The 22,826-nt window shown below is 44.8% G+C and overlaps 1 protein-coding gene across 3 annotated transcripts in view; it reads left to right on the top strand.

The window, feature by feature from the left end:
* Nucleotides 1-10,016, top strand: part of C3H2orf42 (chromosome 3 C2orf42 homolog) — a 28,306-nt gene extending 18,290 nt beyond the window's left edge. For all 3 annotated transcript variants that reach the window (XM_040345867.1, XM_040345869.1, XM_040345868.1), the window contains exons 6-9: nucleotides 1,553-1,660; nucleotides 4,871-4,971; nucleotides 6,594-6,753; nucleotides 9,168-10,016. In XM_040345867.1, coding sequence (XP_040201801.1) covers nucleotides 1,553-1,660; nucleotides 4,871-4,971; nucleotides 6,594-6,753; nucleotides 9,168-9,379 — 581 coding nt within the window. In that variant the 3' untranslated portion in view covers nucleotides 9,380-10,016. The remainder of the gene's footprint in view (nucleotides 1-1,552; nucleotides 1,661-4,870; nucleotides 4,972-6,593; nucleotides 6,754-9,167) is intronic.
* The last annotated feature ends 12,810 nt before the right edge of the window (nucleotides 10,017-22,826 follow it).

The following is a 22,826-nucleotide window of genomic DNA, read 5'->3' as shown; positions in this document are numbered from 1 at the left end:
AGTGGCTCAACATGTTTACGCTCGCAACAAGCTTCTTCAGGAGCTGTACAGGTAATGCTATAGATCACAAAAAGGATATACAAAGGATGGGACAACAAATTAGTGATTTACCATAAATAGATAAATATACAAAACAGTATATAAATATCAGATAATAAGTAAACAGTATGTATAAACAGAGTCAATCATTGTACACTGAATATGTAGTCGAATGCAAGTAAGGGGCACACCACTCACCAAATATACGCCAGTTTTGGTCCAAATATGAATATTCCACAGAGGACTAATTAATAAAAAATGGATCGCCTATCGCCATAGGAACCATAAGTTACACCCCCCTAACTGTTCAATCATTGGGTCAAAGTATATAGGTGCAGAATCTATCCATTTCCCGATCTCTGCAGCTGAACATTGGGGATATGTCTCCCTGCCTGTGATTAGTGCAGCGCCGTGCAGACTTCCTGGCGGGCTCTGCACGTGGACTGTGCGAACACGCCGGAGCTCATCCCTACCCTCCAGTGGTGCACTGTCACTGCTGACAGGGTTTCCATCTTCACCCAGTCTTCCTTCTGAGTTCACGGGCTCCAGCAGCTTGCTGTCACCAGCAGCATTGACGTCACCGGCTGCCAAAAGAGCGAATATCTCCTAAACTGTGTGCATGTTTTGGAGATATTAATTTTAAAAATCACAGAGTGGACTTTGCTACCGCTTTAATTGATATGCTGCTGTAAAATAAGCCTGACCTCTGCTTCCCCATGTCAGTGGAGAGATAGGCAAAAGTCATCTCTGTACAAATACTCCGAAACTCATTTGTCATTGTGGATGCCATTTACTGTCCTTTGTGACCTTCTCTGATTCAAGCACATGAAGGACATTAAATGTCAGTCAGCCAACCTAAATGGTGATGCTGATAAAACAGCACAGCTCCAGCAATGTGCTCCTGGTATTGTGCAGGTATGGGGCAGTATGTACATTCAAAGGACTCTCTAACCAAGTGCTACGGATCTATTTTTAAATGTTATTATAACTTGATTTGTGGTGTTTTCGTAGACCAGCATTTATAAGCTTTATTCAGCTTATGGGGGGGGGGGGGGGGGGGGGGGGGGGGGGGGGGGGGGGGGGGGGGGGGGTCTGTATGTATAATGTTATTTGCTGAAGACCTCAGCTTGTGTATGCATCAAATGCTCTTATTTTATTTGTTGGAAGATGCATGTCTCAGGAGGAGTGCTGCCGTACATTTTTGCAGATATGCTTTTATGCGGAAGTCTTCTGTACATACAATTAGATATGTTGTATTTTTCTGCTATAAATAAAGTGACAAATATTACACGTATATTTGGAAAACCATTGGTTGTTCTGCAGGTGGAGAGGTTTAAAATGGACACACAATGGAACACAAATCCTTTTTGCTAAACAATTCTGTTGGTTTCTTACTTGATAAATATGCCTCTGAAGTTGCATAGTAGTTCCCCTTCATATAAGTGTAACGTTGTGTCACACCAAGTCATGATTTATTCAGGGATGGAGTTTAATAGTGTTGCACTCTCTGCAGGTAAACCAGAGCCTCTAGTATTTCACATTCCTCAGTCTTTCTTTGACGCGCTCTCACAGAGACTGTCCATGGGCAATGCGAGGATGCGGCTCCCCAATTGCACTACAGGTACATTTTATTATATCTGCTTACAGGTGTACTTCTAATTGAGGAATAATGTTGCATTTTCCAAGACTGGCTATATACTTGCCAATTAGTTTTAGTTCTCTTTAACCATTTTTCCACTAGAGCATCCCCCCCCCCTTTTTTTTTTTTTTTTTGCACAAGTTAAAATTAATATTTTAGGCCTGAAGTTTTCTTAAACCCATGGAGATCCTGCCGCATTATATTAACTGTTTATTAAGCCCATATTTTCTGTGAAAAAATACTTAAACTGTTTACCTTATTAAAAACAATTAAGCCATACATTTGTAAAGGTAAAATCTTTTAACACCTTTGCTGCCATATAAGTACTATTTACTACATTCTCCTGGCTGCTATATTGATTACATAGAGCTGTTGGCTTTGTAGTAGAAGTGATTTAGGCTTATTTGTTCACTCCCGGGTGCCTGGGACCACCATGGGCCAAGCATGCTGGAGTGAGAGTAATAATTCCCAGGTTATTATTTATGGTTAGTGTTGTAAAGGGTTGTAAACGTTCGTGTTTTTTCACCTTAAAGGATTGTAAAGGTAAAAGTTTTTCCACCTTAATGCATTCTATGCATTAAGGTGAAAAAGCTTCCGACTATACCAGCCCCCCATTATACTTACCTGACCCCTCGAAAGTCCCACGCTCAGCCCTGACATCCTTTTCGCCGCTCAGCCTGGCCGTTTGATTGGCTAGAGCGGATGGATTGAAAGCAGCGCAGCCATTGGCTGGCGCTGCTGTCAATCACATCCAATGACGCGGCGCGCTGAGGGGCGAGGCCGAGTAATACAGCGAGCCGCCATAGCCGCTCACTGTATAACGGGAGCGCGCCTGCAAGGACTCCACACAATGCGAGGGAGCTTGCATGGATGTGTGGAGTTCTTGCGGGAGGACCAGAGACAGCCGCCGAGGGACCCCAGAAGACGTGAAGGGGGCACTCTGGGCAAAACGAGCTGCACAGTGGATGTAAGTATAACATGTTTGTTATTTAAAAAAAAAAATAGGATGCCCTAAGGTGAATATACACCTGGCAATGACGGGCCCCCTAGACCCCCCGTTTTACTTACCTGAGCCCGTTCACCTGCTCTGCGTGTCCCTCCGGCGTCCTCTTCTCAATGGAGTCCCAGCGTTGAGTGGATAGATTGATAGCAGCGCAGCCATTGGCTCCTGCTGCTGTCAATCAAGACATACACTTTGTGTCTATGGACGCAGAGTGTATGAGACGGGAGCGCGCCCGCAAGGTAACGCCCTCGGGAGAAAGCTTCCCAGATGGGGTTGGCTATTGCGGGGAGGAGCCGAGAGAGCCGCCTTGGGACCCCAGAAGAGGACGTTTAGGGCAACTCTGTGCAAAACAAACTGCACAATGGAGGTAAGTATGACATGTTTGTTTTAAAAAAAAATTATATCTGAACCTTTACAACCCCTTTTAACTTTAAACTGGTAAGCTATAAAGGTCTTTAAAACATTGCCTATGGATAATTAGAGGCATCTTTCCTTTTTACAGGCGTTCAATTTTGCAATTTGGAGATATACTGTATCTCACAAAAGTGTGCAAACCCCTCACATTTTTGTAAATATTTTATTATATCTTTTCATGCGACAAGTAGTGAATGTACAGCTTGTATAACAGTGTAAATTTGCTGTCCCCTCAAAATAACTCAACACACAGCCATTAATGTCTAAACTACTGACAATAAAAGTGAGTACACTCCTACGTGAAAATGTCCAAAGTGTCAATATTTTGTGTGGCCACCATTATTTTCCAGCACTGCCTTAACCCTCTTGGGCATGGAATTCACCAGAGCTTCACAGGTTGCCACTGGAGTCCTCTTCCACTCCTCCATGACGACATCACAGAGCTGGTGGATGTTAGAGACCTTGCGCTCCTCCACCTTCCATTTGAGGATCCCTCACAGATGCTCAATGGGATTTAGTTCTGGAGACATGCTTGGCCAGTTCATCACCTTTACCCTCATCTTCTTTAGCAAAGCAGTGATCGTCTTGGAGGTGTGTTTGGGGTCGTTATCATGTTGGAATACTGCCCTGCGGCCCAGTCTCTGAAGGGAGGGGATCATATTCTGCTTCAGTATGTCACAGTGCATGTTGGCATTTATGGTTCCCTACATGAACTGTAGCTCCCCAGTGCTGGCAGCAATCATGCAGCCCCAGACCATGATACTCCCACCACCATGCTTGACTGAAGGCAAGACACACTTGTCTTTGTCCTCCTCACTTGTTTGCTGCCACATACGCTTGACACCATCTAAACCAAATAAGTTTATCTTGGTGTCGTCAGACCACAGGACATGGTTCCAGTAATCCATGTCCTTAGTCTGCTCGTTTTTTGAGCATGATTTTTTTTGCGCATCATCTTTAGAAGAGGCTTCCTTCTGGGACAACAGTCATGCAGACCAATTTCATGCAGTGTGCGGCATATGGTCTGAACACTGACCCTCCCCACCCCTGCAGCAATGCTGGCAGGACTCGTACATCTCAAAGACGACCTCTGGATATGACGCTGAGCACGTGCGCTCAACATCTTTGGTTGACCATGGCGAAGCCTGTTCTGAGTGGAACCTGTCCTGGTTAACCTTAGTATGGTCTTGGCCATCGTGCTGCAGCTCAGTTTCAGGGTCTTGGCAATCTTATAGCCTAAACCATCTTTATATAGAGCAACCATTTTTTTTTTTTTTTTTATGATCCTCAGAGAGTTCTTTGCCATGAGGTGCCATGTTGAACTTCCAGTGACCAGTATGAGCGAGTGAGAGCGATAACACCAAATGTAACACACCTGCCCCCCATTTACAACTGAGACTCCCCTGAGTCGCATGACACCAGGGAGGGAAAACGGCTAATTGTGCCCAATTTGAAAATTTTCACTTCGGGGTGTACTCACTTTTGTTTCCAGTGGTTTAGACATTAATGGCTGTGTGTTGAGTTATTTTGAGGGGCAGCAAATGTACACTTTTATACAAGCTGTACACTCACTACTTTACATTGTAGCAAAGTGTCATTTCTTCACTGTTGTCACATGAAAAGATTCAATAAAATATTTACAAAAATGTGAGGGGTGTACTCACTTTTGTGAGATACTGTATAGAGTTTGTTTGCACTAAAAAAAATTAATGGTTCTGATTGCATAGACAAGTCCATGTTAAGGCAGAGATTTTAGAGGATTTTGTATTTTACAGCTTTTGTGAGGAAAGATGCCCTCCCGCTTGGGACTTTCTCCAAATACACCTGGCACATAACCAACATTTTACATGTAAAGCAGATCTTTGACACCCCAGAGGTAAGTTTCCACCTATATGATACTGGTGCTAAGGATGTCTAATGCATGGAGATGGGGGTACCAGTCACCGCCCCTCTTTTCTCCTTGCATGTGTTTTTTTCAGAAATTCCCCTTGTACCTGTACGTTTTCTCATTTTTTGTGTGATAATCTGTGTGTGAACATGAGCGAGAGAATTCAAGATTTGTTTTTGTTTCTCCTTTTAGAGGAGTATAGACCTATTATATAGATGTATACTGCAGAACGATGACTATAGGTTGACATACGCTCAGTGCCAGCCATCAAAGCAAGTGTTCGCTATTCCATCGCTATTACACCATATTGAGTGAAACATATGTGATTGTGAAACTTCAGTTATAAGCCTAAATACAGGTGGACAATGGTGATCCCTCAATTACATGTGACTCGGCCCACACTGAAAACTAGTGAAAGATGACCGATTAACCCTTTATTTACCAAACAGTGCCAACAACCTCCTCTGTAACACAGACAGAAATATGTAGGCATCTTTTGCTGGTCTCCTTTTAAAAAAATGCTAGTAACCTGGTTGGGATTGGCTTCATTACCTCACAGTCACTGACCCAAAACATAAGATGGCTGAAAGTACTGGCAGACAAGCATCAGACAAGCAACCAGCGAGAGAGATTATGACCGGTTTCCTTTTAAAGTTGAACTGAGCAAACCGCTAAATACACAGATAAAATGCATACAGTATACAGGCGCAATTTTGCTTGCCAAATCATTTGTTTCTGTGCACCCTGTTGTGAGATTTACATCGCACAGCTGTAATGTTCTTAGTACTGCTTTTCCAAAAAAACTGCAGACATTCGTAGTAGAAGGGGTTATTCTGGGCTACAATGTTTTGGGGGTTTACCAGTGTCCAGTTCTCCTGTACATGCCTGTAAAACTTGACAGTACCATGCTTACTTTATTGATGTGCCCGCTTGAAGCCTCACTCCTCTCTGTGGCACCGGCATTGTAAGTGTGGGCACCCGGCTACGACAGCTTGCGGGTTCACATCTGGGTGCGCACTACGCATGTATGAGTTGCGCTTTGCCTTTTCAGTGGCTGAACAATCTTCTGGGACCTGTGACGTGTCCCAGAAGATTGCAAGGAGGGAAGGGAAAAGTCGCCTAGGCGGGGAGAGTGGAAGTGTTAGCTGGGTACCTGTCAAAACTGGATACAGCCCCCCCCCCCCCCCAAATGTGGCATGTAAGGGGACAAGGAGTGCTTAAAGCGGAAATTCAACTTTTGGGGGGGAACTCTGCTTTAAATTCAGACCTCATCCCAATAAAAAATATAAATCTGAAAGCAGGGAAAGCTCAAAACCTAATTGTGATAATTTAAAAGCTGATAAAAGGAAGCAATTTCTGCTTTTTGCATTTTGTCCTATAATAAAATCCAGTCTATACATACTCCACACAACCAGAAAGGGGATTCATTACTTCCCACCTGTCAGAATGTTCGGATCTAAATCTACAGTGTTAAATATTAGAGAACCACATGTCCTAACCAGGGTAATCTGTGCCTATGCTCGTGAGATAAATAATAATCTCTCTATCTACATTTTTATTATATATCTCTATATTTTATTAATTTTTATTTAATTTTTTTCACTCCACAGATGCCACTAGAAATCACCAGAAGTTTTGTCCAGAACAGAGATGGAACGTACGATCTGTTCAGATGCCCCAAAGTTGAAGTGGAAAATATTGCGGAAACCTATGGGCGATTAGAGAAGCAGCCTATTCGACCACTGGAACTGAAAACCTTCCTGAAAGTCGGTCAGTATGCTGTTGTCATTAAACTCACACTATTTTAAGAATATTTTTTTTTTTGGGGGGGATTATTGCTGATTAATGCATGATAAGGTGCACCTGATGTGGTAAAGGTTACTGTAGTGGTGAGAAGCAGGTGTATTGTGCCTTGAATCCTCTGCCTCCTATAAGTGCTGACCCTTACCCCTGCTGTATACTTAGTTGCACTAAAAATAAAATTTTAGGGAATGAAGGGAAGGTATGTATATGAAGATGTGCTTATAATCGGTGGAAGTAAAAACAGGAAAAAATTACATTTTCTCATGTACCCATAAATTTTTTTTGGAGATCATGAGAAAATGGGGATATTTAATGTGCCCAAACAAAAAAGCAGAAAATGATATATCAAAACATATATTGTAGTAAAGCATATTTTTTCATAAAAGCAGGTATTCACAACTGCAGACTGCATACCTGTGTCATCCTTTTAGAGCTCCATGCTGTGGTCCGTGACCCCTGCGCGCATGGTCTTGTGGTATTTGCACAGCTTTCAATATTTCTTTGCATATTGTGAAATATAATGTTATGCCAAGGAAATGGATACCTAACATGTTACGCTTTAAAATTGCAGGCACACGTGGAATGGCGCCAAACTACGATACTTAAAAATCTCCATAGGCGACATTTACATTTTTTTTAACGTTTATAGTTGGAGGTCTTTTGCTAGATATATTGCTATCGTTCTAACAATTACGGCGATGCCTCACATGTGTGATTTGAACACTGTTTACAGTTGTGGGTGTGACTTAAGTATGCGGTTTTTATTTTATTTTGTATTTATTTTTTAGGACGGGGTGCTTTAAAAATTTATGATTTATGTATTATTTATTTATTTTGTCATTATTTTTACACTGTTCCTTTTAAAAAAAAATCTAATCACTTTTATTGCTGTCACAAGGAATGTAAACATCCCTTGTGACAATAATAGGTAGTGACAGGTACTCTCTATGGAGGGATCTGGGGTCTAAAAGACCCCAAATCCCTCCTCTGTACTGCATTCAAAACACTAAAATCAGAATTTTAGAATACCTTGGATAGTTTAAAATCGTCGCTGTTGGCGTCGCCCTGCTGCTTGTGACAAAGGCCGAACGGCTTGTTGGCGGCATCAGTTTTTATCACCTGAAAGCTGACCGTCGGCCCTAAAAAAAAACGGTACCAGGGTGATGCCTCTGGCTGCAGGCATCACCCCGGTACAACCACTTCAACAAAATGACGTACGGGTACGTGATTTTGCTTGAAGTGGTTAACTGCTTGCCGACCAGCCGCCACAGTTATACGGCGGCAGGTTGGCTCTGCTGGGCGAGATCACGTAGCACCCGCCGGGCACCCGCGATTGCTCGTTACAGAGCGAGAACCAGGAGCTGTGTGTTTAAACACACAGCTCCCGGTCCTGTCAGGGGAGAAATTACCTATCGTCTGTTCATACAATGTATAAACAGCGATTTGTCGTTTCCCCATGTCAGTCCACCCCCCCTTCAGTTAGAACACACCCAGGGAACATGATTAACCCCTTCCTCATCCCCTAGTGTTAACCCCTTCCCTGCCAGTGGCATTTTTATAGTAATCAATGCATTTTTATAGCACTGATCGCTATAAAAATGCCAATGGTCCCAAAAAAGTGTCCGAAGTGTCCGCCATAATGTCGCAGTACCAATAAAAATCGCTGATCGCCGTCATTACTAGTAAAAAAAAAAAACTATCCCCTATTTTGTAAACGCTATAACTTTTGCACAAACCAATAAACGTTTATTGCGATTTTTTTTTTTTTTTTTTTTTATGAAAAATAGGTAGAAGAACGCGTATCGGCCTAAACTGAGGAAAAAAATAGTTTTTTATATATTTTTGCGGGATATTTATTACAGCAAAAAGTAAAAAATATTAATTTTTTTCAAAATTGTTGCTCTATTTTTGTTTATAGCGCAAAAACTAAAAACCGCAGAGGTGATCAAATATCACCAAAAGAAAGCTCTATTTGTGGGAAAAAAAGGACGCCAATTTTGTTTGGGAGCCACGTCACATGACCGCGCAATTGTCAGTTAAAGCAACGCAGTGCCGGATCGCAAAAAGTGGCCTGGTCTTTGTCCAGGGCTGAAGTGGTTAAAGGTGGAAAAAGTTCTGAAATGATTTATCTTTGTCTAATTTTTTTACGTCACAGAAACCTGCATTTTTAACAGGGGTGTGTAGACTTTTTATATCCGCTGTATGTGATAAGGTCTCCTATGCATTATCTCTTGAAGTAAAAACAGGGCTTATGCTTGTTGTCTTTTATCAACCATGTTTTTACTTCTGGACTCTGAGATATGAGATACCAGTGCATGGCTGTCAGAATGTGCATTGCCAATTGTAGATGAAGTCACCTTTTCATTGCTTTTTCTTTTTAGGCAACACTTCCCCAGACCAGAAGGAGCCGACTCCATTCACCATTGAGTGGATCCCAGACATCCTGCCTCTCTCCAAAATTGGTGAGCTTCGCATCAAGTTTGAATATGGCCACCATCGAAATGGACCCTTGCCCGATATCCACGCACCTCAGTCCCACGCTTTGGAACACACGCTAGAGATCACGCCACTAACCACCATCACCTTTGACTAAATCTCAAGGTTGTGTCTTACAAAGACAGCAGTAAACTGAATTCAAAGTACCCAGGCAAATCGCAACTTGTTAATCCATTCATTTAACTACTAGAGAATGGCTATGTTTCATTAGAGAGAAACTTTTGGATTGCGATGTCTCTTGTGAAGCAAATTTTTTTATTTTTTTTTCCTCTTGCTGCTATGTTATATTGTATTTTTATTTGTGTCGATCTATGTAAAGAACGTGTCTCTGTCCTATCCAGGCAGCCTGTCTCATATTTAAAACAAAAAACAGCAATGGATGTTAATGTGGACAATTTGGATGCTTTGAACAGTGGCTTTCATCAGCTGTTGTAAAACCTTTCAAAGACGTAAAAGAGAGTAAGCACATTTCTCTGCATTGAACAATGTTTTTTTTTACATGGCTGGCCCCCCATTTCTCCGATGGTACGTCTACATTGACTGCAGTGGGTGATTCTTATTGGACTTTATTAAGAAATTGGTTTGGGACCATTTCATTGAGACTGAGAATGATTGGTCAATATCTTTTTATCATGAGACATGATCTTATGGCTGCTATACGCCGTGTGATCCTTTTTTGTATATACTTCTTAATTATGCCTTCTTAGGCTCTCTAACCTGCCATACCCCCTATCCTTTAAACCAGGGGTCTCCAAACTTTTTACTTCGAGGGCCACATTCTATATTTCACACATATTCGCGGGCCGGAAACATAATTTATAAATAAATCCACAGTAGAAGAAGAATAGAATAGAATTTGACTTACTGCTGACAGCAGGACTGGATGGTGCTCCTATATTCTTTGCTGGCACCTAAACGCTGGAGCATCATGCAGCGGGGCTAAACTTCCAGCGTGCATGAGGCTTTACATCCGTGTCCCCATCCATCTGTGTCCCCATCCATCTGTGTGCCCATCCATCTGTGTGCCCATCCATCTGTGTCCCCATCCATCTGTGTGCCCATCCATCTGTGTGCCCATCCATCTGTGTGCCCATCCATCTGTGTCCCCATCCATCTGTGTGCCCATCCATCTGTGTCCCCATCCATCTGTGTCCCCATCCATCTGTGTCCCCATCCATCTGTGTCCCCATCAGTCTCTCCATTCATCTGTGTCCCCATCAGTCTCCCCATTCATCTGTGTCCCCATCAGTCTCCCCATTCATCTGTGTCCCCATCCATCTGTGTCCCCATCCATCTGTGTCCCCATCCATCTGTGTCCCCATTCATCTGTGTCCCCATCAGTCTTCCCATTCATCTGTGTCCCCATCAGTCTTCCCATACATCTGTGTCCCCATCATGTGTCCCCATTCATCTGTGTCCCCATCATCTGTGTCCCCATCAGTCTCCCCATTCATCTGTGTCCCCATCAGTCTCCCCATTCATCTGTGTCCCCATCCATCTGTGTCCCCATCCATCTGTGTCCCCATCCATCTGTGTCCCCATTCATCTGTATCCCCATCAGTCTTCCCATTCATCTGTGTGCCCATCAGTCTTCCCATACATCTGTGTCCCCATCATCTGTGTCCCCATTCATCTGTGTCCCCATTCATCTGTGTCCCCATCATCTGTGTCCCCAATCATCTGTGTCCCCAATCATCTGTGTCCCCATCAGTCTCCCCATTCATCTGTGTCCCCATTCATCTGTGTCCCCATCATCTGTGTCCCCATCAGTCTCCCCATTCATCTGTGTCCCCATTCATCTGTGTCCCCATTCATCTGTGTCCCCATCAGTCTCCCCATTCATCTGTGTCCCCATTCATCTGTGCCCCCATCCATCTGTGTCCACATCCATCTGTGTCCCCATCCATCTGTGTCCACATCCATCTGTGTCCACATCCATCTGTGTCCACATCCATCTGTGTCCCCAATTATCTGTGTCCCCATTCATCTGTGTCCCCATCCATCTGTGTCCACATCCATCTGTGTCCCCATTCATCTGTGTCCCCATCCATCTGTGTCCACATCCATCTGTGTCCCCATCCATCTGTGTCCCCATCCATCTGTGTCCACATCCATCTGTGTCCCCATTCATCTGTGTCCACATCCATCTGTGTCCCCATCCATCTGTGTCCACATCCATCTGTGTCCCCATCCATCTGTGTCCCCATCCATCTGTGTCCACATCCATCTGTGTCCCCATCAGAATCATCAGGCCCCCCCCCCCACATGTGTGTCCCCATCAGACCCCACAGATATTTGTGTCCCCATCAGAGTCATCCCCCCCCCCCCCCACATTTATGTCCCCATCAGTCATCAGCCCCCCCCCCACATGTATGTCCCCATCAGAGTCATCAGCCCCCCCCCCCCCACATTTGTGTCCCCATCAGAGTCATCACCCCCCCCCCACATTTATGTCCCCATCAGTCATCAGCCCCCCCCCCCCCCCACATGTATGTCCCCATCAGTCATCAGCCCCCCCCTACATGTATGTCCCCATCAGAGTCATCACCCCCCCCCCACATTTATGTCCCCATCAGTCATCAGCCCCCCCCCCACATGTATGTCCCCATCAGAGTCATCACCCCCCCCACATTTGTGTCCCCATCAGAGTCATCAGAGCCCCCCCCCCACATGTATGTCCCCATCAGAGTCATCAGCCCCCCCCACATGTATGTCCCCATCAGAGTCATCACCCCCCCCCCCCACATTTATGTCCCCATCAGTCATCAGCCCCCCCCCACATGTATGTCCCCATCAGAGTCATCAGCCCCCCCCCCCACATTTGTGTCCCCATCAGAGTCATCAGCCCCCCAAAATGTGTGTCCCCGTCAGTCTACAACCCCCCCTCCACGTGTGTCCCAAGCAGAGTCATCAGCCCCCAGATGTTTGTGCCCCATCAGCGCCATTCAACCCACCCCCACACAAGTGTATCAGCCCCCCCTCCTTGCATGTGTCCAGCGCGTCTCCACTCTCCATCACTGGCTGTGCAGACCTGCTGCATCTCCTGACTCCCGCCCCGCTGGTATTACACACTCGTTACTGGTTAACAGCGAGGCGGGAGGCGGGAGCAGGGAGGCGGCAACGGGTCTGCCCTAAACACCTCATTGGCTGCTGGGATGCCGTGGTCCCAGCAGCCAACACACACAGTGAGACGCCGGGAGGGATTGCGGGACCTGCGCTGCATATTGCCGGGGGCGAATATGCAGCGCAGGTTCCACAACTAACAGGTGGACTAAGGATTCACGCTGCGGGCCGGAAGAAATGGCCTGGCGGGCCGGATGTGGCCCGCGGGCCGTAGTTTGGAGACCCCTGCTTTAAACAAAAGAAATAATGCTTTTATCATATCTTGTAAGTAACTGTAGTTTATCCTGTTGATAGAATGGCTGTAACCGTTAGCTTAATTGGATAAAAGTTAGTATCGCCCCGTGAAGGTTCTGAACATCTTTAATCTTATAAATGTGTCACAAGGGAACCATGAACAAAGCTCTGCATCAAGTAGGTACCGTTAAAGTGTATGTCAGGGCAAAATAAAAACAAAAACATATTCTGTATATCTCTGCCATACATGCCTGTTTCCCTATGTTTTATCTCTAAAAATGCTACAAGTACACCTGCCAGAAATCCAATGTGCTCCTATCTTCCTGTTGGAGTAGACAACACAGTGCATATTCTGCTCTGGAATAAGAAGCAGTGTTACTAGCTCTGCTTGCTGGACTACAGAACTCCACCTATTCCCCGACCCTTTTATCCCATTCCACATCCATGCTTTTATTTTATTTCTATAAAGCGGATGCCAAACTTCATGTCGTTGCTGGCTGCATCAGCATTATATTTTGCCCTCAAAGGGCCAGTTGTAGCTTTAAGACTAGGTGACCAGAGCACAACCCCCCCCCCCCCCCCCCCTCCTTACATCATATGTCAAGATTACCTCTTCTGCCAACTGCTGAGACAAGGTGTGGGCGGAGGCCATGTGAAATGATCTGGTGGGCTTGTGTCTAACACACATGCCATTAATACTTTCCTGCTACCTGCTCACAGGCTGTGTGTGTATAGGGAAAGGGCTCTTGGAAGATGTAGTTCTGGGGGTGAGTCTACATCAGTAGGATTCTTACAAGCCTGATGTCACAGGGAGTAATACAAGCAACAGGAACAAGGAAATAAAAAACCTAGGGGAATCAAGGTTTGAGGGTAAGTTTAGGTCAGCCCTATACAAAGCTCTGGATTTCCCAATCACAATATTGCTGTCTGTATATGATGAAGATTATTTACATTTATTTCCTCATAGTTTTCACAGTATGTTTTAGTACTTTTTATTACACGTTATCTCTTGCGTTTGACTCTCATCACCTATAGAGCCAATCATCTTCTTTATGGTCTCATTTATTGCTCAAGTTCTGTGGGAGCCTCCTCTCTATGTCTATCCTAGCTTTAGAGGGCAGAAAGAAGAGCGGCTGATACTTGGAACAAGAACAGTTCTGCCTTTTAGACAGTTTGATAAATGAGGACTTAATATTTTTCCAATGACCTGCATCAGCATGGATGAGCCCTTCCCAACCCCCTCTGAAAGGGTCACTGCTTGAACCTCATCCTACAAAGCAATTCAGGAGGGATTGCTTCTTGCAATCACACAATCGCTTCACGTGTCATAATGTAGAAATTCAATTGGTGTACATAATGAACAGATATCAAAAACTCAGGTAGACTTTGTGACGGTATTGGTATGATATCCCCGTCAAAGATTCCCTTCTTCCATAAGAACGTCACCCAATATTCCACTAGGAGGAATATTCCTGAGATCGCCCATTAAGCCACACATGAGTCCAGGCTTACTGCTAGAACAAGACAGCCTTTAATGTTATATCACACAGCTTATATGTAATTTCCAAAACTGTTACAATGACAAATCTCCGCCCCCCCCTCACACTGGGGCTTCCATACAGATGATTAGGCAGACACGACAGAGCCGATGCTGAAAACACATTTTCTTTAGACAATGACATCAATGACGCTGATTACTAGTTGTACTGAATACATTAACTAGACAGCTCGACCCCGCATATAGAGAGATAATTACCACAATGGAGCAATCAGAATAATTAACACAAGCCACTTAAACACAGATCTCCTTCACACAACACAATAGATCAATTAACCTTTAGAAATAGTGAGGGGACATTAGCACTTCAATAACCTGTTAGCCGAGGACGGAATCACACATGGCAAGCAGGGAGAATTAAACTGAGACATATAGGCAAATGCATCACAATGGCCCCCCTTTTTCTCCCTGCTCCGGCAAACCCGGTTGGACCTTCCCTGGTCCAGTAGGGTTGACGGGTTCAGAGCTTTTAGTCCGAGGTTAACTCCGTTTGGCGTGACTGACCTCCCTTGGCAACTGCTTCAGACTCAGGTATGCCACCGGGTCGTCGGATCACACGCCGGTCAGTCCCCAAGTCTTTGTGCGATCTGCAAAGTCACCAGAAGACGGCGAATGGGTCTGTGCGCCGCCGTCTAGGTGTCCCGCTATGGGAGGGGCAGGTTATGGCTCTGAAGTGACAATCACAGGAGATTCATAAAAAAAAAGAAAAAGTTATATTCGTTGACATGCTGTAGCACCGGTGCTCAGAGTTCGGGGGGGGGGGGGAATCAGGGCCCCATAGGGTCAGCCACCCTCTGCTCCCTCTGCAGCCGCCAGTTCTCCTCTTTGAGCTTCTCCAGCTCCATCTCCAGTTCATGGAGCCTGGGGGGGTCAGCCTGCTGTGACCTCAGGTGGTTGTTCTCCTCCTCCATGCGGCTTATGCACTCCTCCAGCTCTATGTACTCACGGATCAGCTCCTGCTTGCTCATGTCCTGCAGGCTCTCCACGTGGTCCTTCATCATCAGGAACTGGGTGGTGGTGTAAGGGGCCACCGGTGGGCCCTTGGCGAACATCTCGGCCCGCATCTGGGACGCCCGCTGCGACTCCCTCTCCTCCAGTCGCTTCTTATCCTCCCAGGTCAGCTTGTTATACGGCTTCCAGGACCTCTTCTTCTTGGGGGGTAGCCGGCGGTGCCTCTTTCTGCCCAGCTCCCTCCAGGGCCCCTCCGGCTCAGGGCTGTCGCCCATGACTAGCTGACAATGGTGTTCCCTGTTGTCCGTAATAACAGATTGTACCGTGAGGACTTCGTAAAGGGTGTCCAATGGTTCTTCCTGACCCAGCTCCTGGAGATCCCAAGCCGAGTCTACACAATGGGCTGCTGCTGGTGGGCGGTACCCAGGTTGAGACCAATTTGACCTGGTGTTGTCATTCATGGGGCAATTCTGCTTGAAGTGACCCAGCTGTTTGCACCGGAAGCAGCGTTGTTAGTTGTCCTCCTGGCGTGGATAGCGAGGGCTAGATGTCATCGGTCTGTTAGGAGGTTGGTATCTAGCGGCTGGTGGGTGTGAGGGCGCCGTTGGTCGTGGAGGTTGTACCCGTGGTGTGACCTGGTTTGTCTTGCGAGTATCCGCATATTCATCCGCCAACTTCGCGGCCTCTGGTAGAGTCATGGGCCTGCGATCTCTCACCCAATCTTTGACATCTGTCTGGATGTGATTGTAAAATTGCTCCAGGAGCATTAGTTGCAAAATGTCCTCTGCGGTGGTGGCCTGGCTGCTGTTAACCCAGTTAGAGGCCGACAGGGATAACTGGCATGCCCATTCCGCGTAAGAGTCTTCTGTGGTTTTGCGTGAGTCCCTGAACTTCTGTCGGTGGGACTCTGGGGTTACTGCATAACGAGCCAGGAGCGCTTCTTTAACCCGGGCGTAGCTATGGATATCCTGATCTGGCACGGTCCGGAAAGCATCAGAAGCTTTGCCTGACAATATTGCAACCCACTCTCCTCTAGCTATTCGGTGCAGGTTACATTGTCGCTCAAAATCTGCCAGGTAGTTATCAATCTCACAGTCCTTTTCATCAAAAGCTTTAAAAGCGCTAAACGGAATCTTCCTTGCGTCTGCTGTGCTGTACTCACTGTTTGGAGAATGTGCGGCTGCTTGTCGGACTGCTGCCAGTTTTAACTGTAGTTCTGCGTCTCTTATTTGTTTATCCTTCTGTAGCTCTGCGTCTCTTATTTGTTTAGCCTCCTTCGCTAACAGGTCCATCACTTTCAGCACCACATCCGTCGTTGGGTTCGGGCCGAACCATGCTAGCTTCTCTCTCATTAGCTTGTTGGCTGGCGATTCCTCCTCCTGAATCACTGGTGTCTCCATCTCTTGTACTGCTGGCGTTGCTGCAATCCCGTCCTCCTGGTCTATCTCCATTGATTCTGCTATGATGACCCGCTTGGTTTTGTTGCTAGCAATCCTTCCACGAACTTCCAGTAGTTCTTCCAGTGTCTGCTTGGAATCCGGGTGTAAAGGAGAGTAGAAAGGAAAATCCCTCTGCTGCCAACCAATTGTGACGGTATTGGTATGATATCCCCGTCAAAGATTCCCTTCTTCCATAAGAACGTCACCCAATATTCCACTAGGAGGAATATTCCTGAGATCGCCCATTAAGCCACACATGAGTCCAGGCTTACTGCTAGAACAAGACAGCCTTTAATGTTATATCACACAGCTTATATGTAATTTCCAAAACTGTTACAATGACAAATCTCCGCCCCCCCCTCACACTGGGGCTTCCATACAGATGATTAGGCAGACACGACGGAGCCGATGCTGAAAACACATTTTCTTTAGACAATGACATCAATGACGCTGATTACTAGTTGTACTGAATACATTAACTAGACAGCTCGACCCCGCATATAGAGAGATAATTACCACAATGGAGCAATCAGAATAATTAACACAAGCCACTTAAACACAGATCTCCTTCACACAACACAATAGATCAATTAACCTTTAGAAATAGTGAGGGGACATTAGCACTTCAATAACCTGTTAGCCGAGGACAGAATCACACAGGGCAAGCAGGGAGAATTAAACTGAGACATATAGGCAATTGCATCACAGACTTTATGGGTTAAACATAGTGAAAATGTTTGTCTGTTTTCTGTCCAGTTTGTAAGAAAAGGGGTTTAAATGGCACCCGGGGCTTTTAAGATACTTTGGTTTTATAAAAAGGCAATATAACATGATTACCACACAAGCTGTTCATTATAGTAAAAATGACCTTTCCATTTCAGTCTTCATGTATCCTTTTCCTGTAATTGGCAAAAAAAGACAAATCTAGCAAAAAACTGACTACATTTTGTAGGTGAGGTTTCTCAGAACCCTCTTGTCTGGTTAATTTCCTGTCTAAACCATTCGCAGACCCTAAAATCAAGTTGCATGCCGCGTGTTGGGTGTCGGTTGTGACTTGAAGATTCTGGCCGTGGTAGACATTCTGTTATTTCTCATATGTGAGACATGACTGCCAGCAGAGACATGCAGTGAGGTCAGTGGCTGGTGAGGCACTGGCTGGTATCAAAGCTAGATACACACAGGTTACATACGCCGCAATTGTTAGAACGAGATCAATAATTCTAGCACTAGACCTCCTCTGTAAATCTAAACATGTAATCTGTAAAAAAATCTGTCGCCTGTGGAGATTTTTTAAGTATTAAAGTTTGGCACCATTCCACAAATGTGTGCGGAATTTTAAAGCGTGACATGTTAGGTATCTATTTAATTGGCGTAACATCACCTTTCACATTATACAAAGAAATTGGGTTATCTTTAGTGGTTTTTTTTTATTTTTTATTCACGAAACAGTTAAAAAAACAAACAAAAAAAAACTTTAAAATTTTTTGGCGCAAATACTGTGTAACATAAAAAGTTGCAACGACCACCATTTTATTTCATAGGGTGTCTGCTAAAACAATATATACAGTTGTCTCATAAGTTTACATACCCTGGCAGAATTTATGATTTCTTGGCTATTTTTCAGAGAATATGAATGATAACACAAAGCTCACCGCCACTCTGCTTTCTTGGCTTTATTTTCAGCCTGAGAGCGGCTGTGAATGATGTCCCAGGGGGCGGGGAGATGGGCAGCACCGTGATGGTAAGCGCTAGTCACCATGCAATGGCGCAAATGACCTGCAGTTAAAACCGCTTCTCCCCCTCTCTCTCTCTGCAGTCCTGCCAGGTAAAGACTTACCTCAGATTCTTTTTTTGAGGATTCATGAACTTTAATAGTTTCAATTATCCTTATTTTTTTTTTTATTCTTTATTTTATCAAAAATACACAATATAAGTATACAAAGAAATAATACTATACACCCTATTGCAGCCCATGTGCCCTATTGACTTCCGAAATTTCCATCCGGAGGTCCCACCCCCACCCCCCTCTACCTCTTAACTTATAAAGTTAGTTTTTAAAAGAGTGAGCAAGGAATGCAAATGAAGGTGTTTTGCATTATTTTAGAAGAGGAAACCCTGAATGCAAATGCTCCAAAAAAACATAAGACCCGCCAACGATCCTGACCAGGATAATCCACATTGCCACAGAGTCCACCACTGGGCAGCTTTCATGCTCTCCAAAATCCCCATGTGGCAGTGGCTCACATGTGTTTATGTCAGCATAATAGGAAATGCCTCGCCCAGCTCAGGGTGCATTTTGGGCCTGCATGCAGTCTGCAGGGGCAAAGAAATGGAATTGCACAGGTTGGTTTACAAGCATGTGGTTGTGCAAAATTCTAAACCCTATTAAGAAATAGCAGAAAGCAGCTATAGCAGAAAGTATGCTGCAAATATCCATGCCACAAGCAACCAAAAAAAAAGGCGCGTAAGAGTTGAGGGATGGATGAAAAAAGGTCAGGTGCACATACTTTTGATTTCAATCTCATTGGCTCCTTTAGTTCCAGGGGCCAGATGCCCTACCACCGCAAAAAGCATGCAGCTATTTCCAAGGGCCTTGTTTTCTCATAATGATAGAGTGTAAAGGGCTTGTTGAAGGATGGCAGAGACCTCATCAGAAGACCAATTTTACAGTAACTGGTTCTCTAACCTTTATCCAAATAAGATGGCTGATGCATGTTTATGCGCTCCACTTCCAGGGGTGGATCCTGCTTCTACCATCTGGCACATCAAGTGTCTTTGCCTTTTTATAACTCAGTTGCCTTTAGAGATCCTATGGATGGGAAAGTGGACTTGGTCACACTAGATGCGGTCCGGTACGTTTTTATTCTGCATCAAGAATGCATGGGCAGAGTTTAACTTGGTTTCCAATGACCTACTTCACCCCCGTGCAGCGCATTCTAGTGCAGTCAACAAAAATAGAATATGTTAAATTGTTTCTGTATGGAACACATCTCAAGTGTTAGAATGCATCAGAAACACTCATGCAGGAACACATCTGGAACGCAGAAATTGTGGTGATCTGGCCATCAGGCTTGTAGAGAATCTGTACAGTGACCGGTTTTGTCTGTCAACCAGCAATAAAAGTCTGTGCCCCAGCTGTGTACTGTTCTTCCAGATCAGGTCTCATGTCAGTATACTAACCATGCAGCCAATATGATTAGAAGCAGGTCAGCATTATCGGCCTCCATATTTTCCTCAGTACAGGTTTCTTGTACAGTTCATGCCCTGCCTTGTAATGTTGTATAACACAATTACCAAGAGTAATGCACTGTGGAAGTCCACTTGCTCACAGATGGCTTATTAAGATGTAGTATTGATTACCACATTACATATAATTGAATTTGCGATTCTAATAACAGACTCAGAGAGGGCTAGAGAAATGTCATATCTAGATTTCAGACTATATCTTGTCATTAGAAAGCATCACTACAAGTGTGCAGATTCGCCCGGTTTACACAGAGTATTAACACTTTATGATAGATAGCTAATAGTCTAGGTGCCCCTTATTACTGGTTGCTATAACATTGTACTTACAGTATAGGGGAAAAATACACCTCTTAAAATAATTGTTAGGCTTCACGTACACACAGTCTACTTTGACTGCCAGGTGCGGGAAAACGCAGCAGTCGGTTCGCACCAGAACCTTCGAACGGACTGACCGTTCACGCCAACATTTAGAACCACATTGATGTCTATGGGACTCGAACGTTCAAATTCAAAAGTGCTGATTTTAAAGCTCATTTTGTATAATAATAAAGCCTACTATGCAAGTTATTGTCGTAAAACATCTTTGAGAACCCGGGTCTTGCCCCAGGGAACATGTATCAATGGAAAAAAGTTTTAAAAACGGTCGTTTTTTTTTTAGAGCAGTGATTTTAATGATGCTTAAATAAAAAATAAAAAAAATTCCTTTAAATATTGTACCTGCTGGGTGTCTATAGTATGCCTGTGAAAACGTCTTTGAGAACCCGGGTCTTGCCCCAAGGAACATGTATAAATGGAAAAAAGTTTTAAAAACAGTCGTTTTTTTTCTGGAGCAGTGATTTTAATGATGCTTAACCACTTAACGACCGCCGCATGTACATATACGTCCACAGAATGGCACATACAGGCAGATGGGCGTACATGTACGTCCCTGCCTTTCCGCGGGTCGGGGGTCCGATCGGGACCCCCCCCCGGTACATGCAGCGGTCGGAAATCGTCTGGGAGCGATCCGGGATGAGGGTGCCCCCTCGCGATCGCTCCCCGGAGCTGAAGAACGGGGAGAGCCGTATGTAAACACGGCTTCCCCGTGCTTCACTGTGGCGGCTGCATCGATCGTGTCATCCCTTTTATAGGGAGACACAATCGATGACGTCAGACCTACAGCCACACCCCCCTACAGTTGTAAACACACACTAGGTGAAACATAACTCCTTCAGCGCCCCCTGTGGTTAACTTCCAAACTGCAACTGTCATTTTCGCAATAAACAATGCAATTTAAATGCATGTTTTGCTGTGAAAATGACAATGGTCCCAAAAATGTGTCAAAATTGTCCGAAGAGTCCGACGTAATGTCGCAGTCACGAAAAAAAAATCGCTGATCGCCGCCATTAGTAGTTAAAAAAAAAGCCCCCCGCCCGCAGACCCCCACAACCACTGGGCAAGGGTTGTGGGGATGAGGCCCTTGTCCCCATCTACATGGGGACATGGTGCTTGGTGGGGTCACAGCCCCCCAGAGCATCCTCCCAATGTTGAGGGCATGTGGCCTGGTACAGTTCAGGAGGGGGGGTGCTCTCTCGCCCCCCCTCTTTTCCTGCAGCCGGCCAGGTTGCATGCTTGGATAAGGGGTCTGGTGTGGATTTTTGGGGGAACTCCACGTCATTTTTTTTTAACCACTTGAGGACCGCCCACTGTATATATACATCCACAGAATGGCACGGCTGGGCAGATGGACATACCAGCACGTCCTGTACATCTACCCAGCCATGGGTCGCGGGCGGTCCGAAGCTCCGGGACCCACGGACCCGATCGCCACTAGGGTCCCGCGATCAGTCCCCGGAACTGAAGAACGGGGAGAGCCGCGTGTAAACACGGCTTCCCCGTGCTTCACTGTGGCGGCTGCATCGATCGTGTCATCCCCTTTATAGGGAGATACAATCGATGAAGTCACTCCTACAGCCACACCCCCTACAGTTGTAAACACACACTAGGTGAAACATAACCCCTTCAGCGCCCCTTTTACCTTTTGTAAAGTAGACAGTCTGAGGTATTTAGTAAAAGACATGGCAAGTTTTTTTAAGTTGCTATTTTTTGGGAAAATGAAGAGATTCAACAAAATTTGTTTTTGTTTTTCACATTTTTTTTCTGCACAATGTCACCAGTGCAGTGCAGTCTGACTGATGTGGCAGTGATGGTATGTTAAAAATAAAAAAAATATATATATTTTTTTGGGGAGTTAGAATTAATTTTTTTTTCTTATAAAATTTCATTAGAATAGTGAGACTGTACTACTCTGTGGGGGTGATCAGGGATGCTTCTTTTTCTTAATATATTTTAAATGCTGTTACAGTGATAATTACTGTTACAGCAATGTTTTGAACTGTCATGAATAGGTTACATTCATAAGAGCTGTGATTGGCCTAGAGCTATCACATGGTACATGGTGCTGTCATTGGACCAGGTACCATGTGATAACTGTGGGCTAATCACAGCATCACTATAGGAAACATAGCTGTTATGAATGAAATTAATTCATACCAGCTTTGTTGACCTGATCATGTGATCCCTGGCCGATCAAAGGTGTATGTCGAGGGAGCGGTGCACTGTGCGCCGCTAGCCCGGAAGAGGCAAGATGATGTACATGTTCGTAATTGTGCCGCCCGGACGCAGTAAATGTACTGTGGCCAGGCAGCAAGCAGTTAAAGCTACTTTATTTCCAAAGGAGGAAGTTCCACTTGTTTGCCCCCATCTCCACAGTATAGAGAGTTTGTAGGGCTGGGAGTACTGATTACACTCCTTGAGACAACACAGAATTGTGACAGTGCAGTTCTGAATTACTAACAAAATCAATAGGTATTCTGTGGCACTTATAAGACAGATTTTTAAGGTTTGCGTACACTTTAATATGTTTGTTAAAACAGACTTTTATTTCTATCCTTTTGCAAAATGTTTTTTTTTTTTTTTTTACGATAATGTCTACAAAATTAAAATAATTAAAG

This window comes from Rana temporaria, chromosome 3 (genome assembly GCF_905171775.1).
Source record: "Rana temporaria chromosome 3, aRanTem1.1, whole genome shotgun sequence".
NCBI classification, from domain to species: Eukaryota; Metazoa; Chordata; class Amphibia; order Anura; family Ranidae; genus Rana; species Rana temporaria.
The sequence above is the reverse complement of the archived record's forward strand: the minus strand, read 5'-3'. Positions and strand labels throughout refer to the sequence as shown.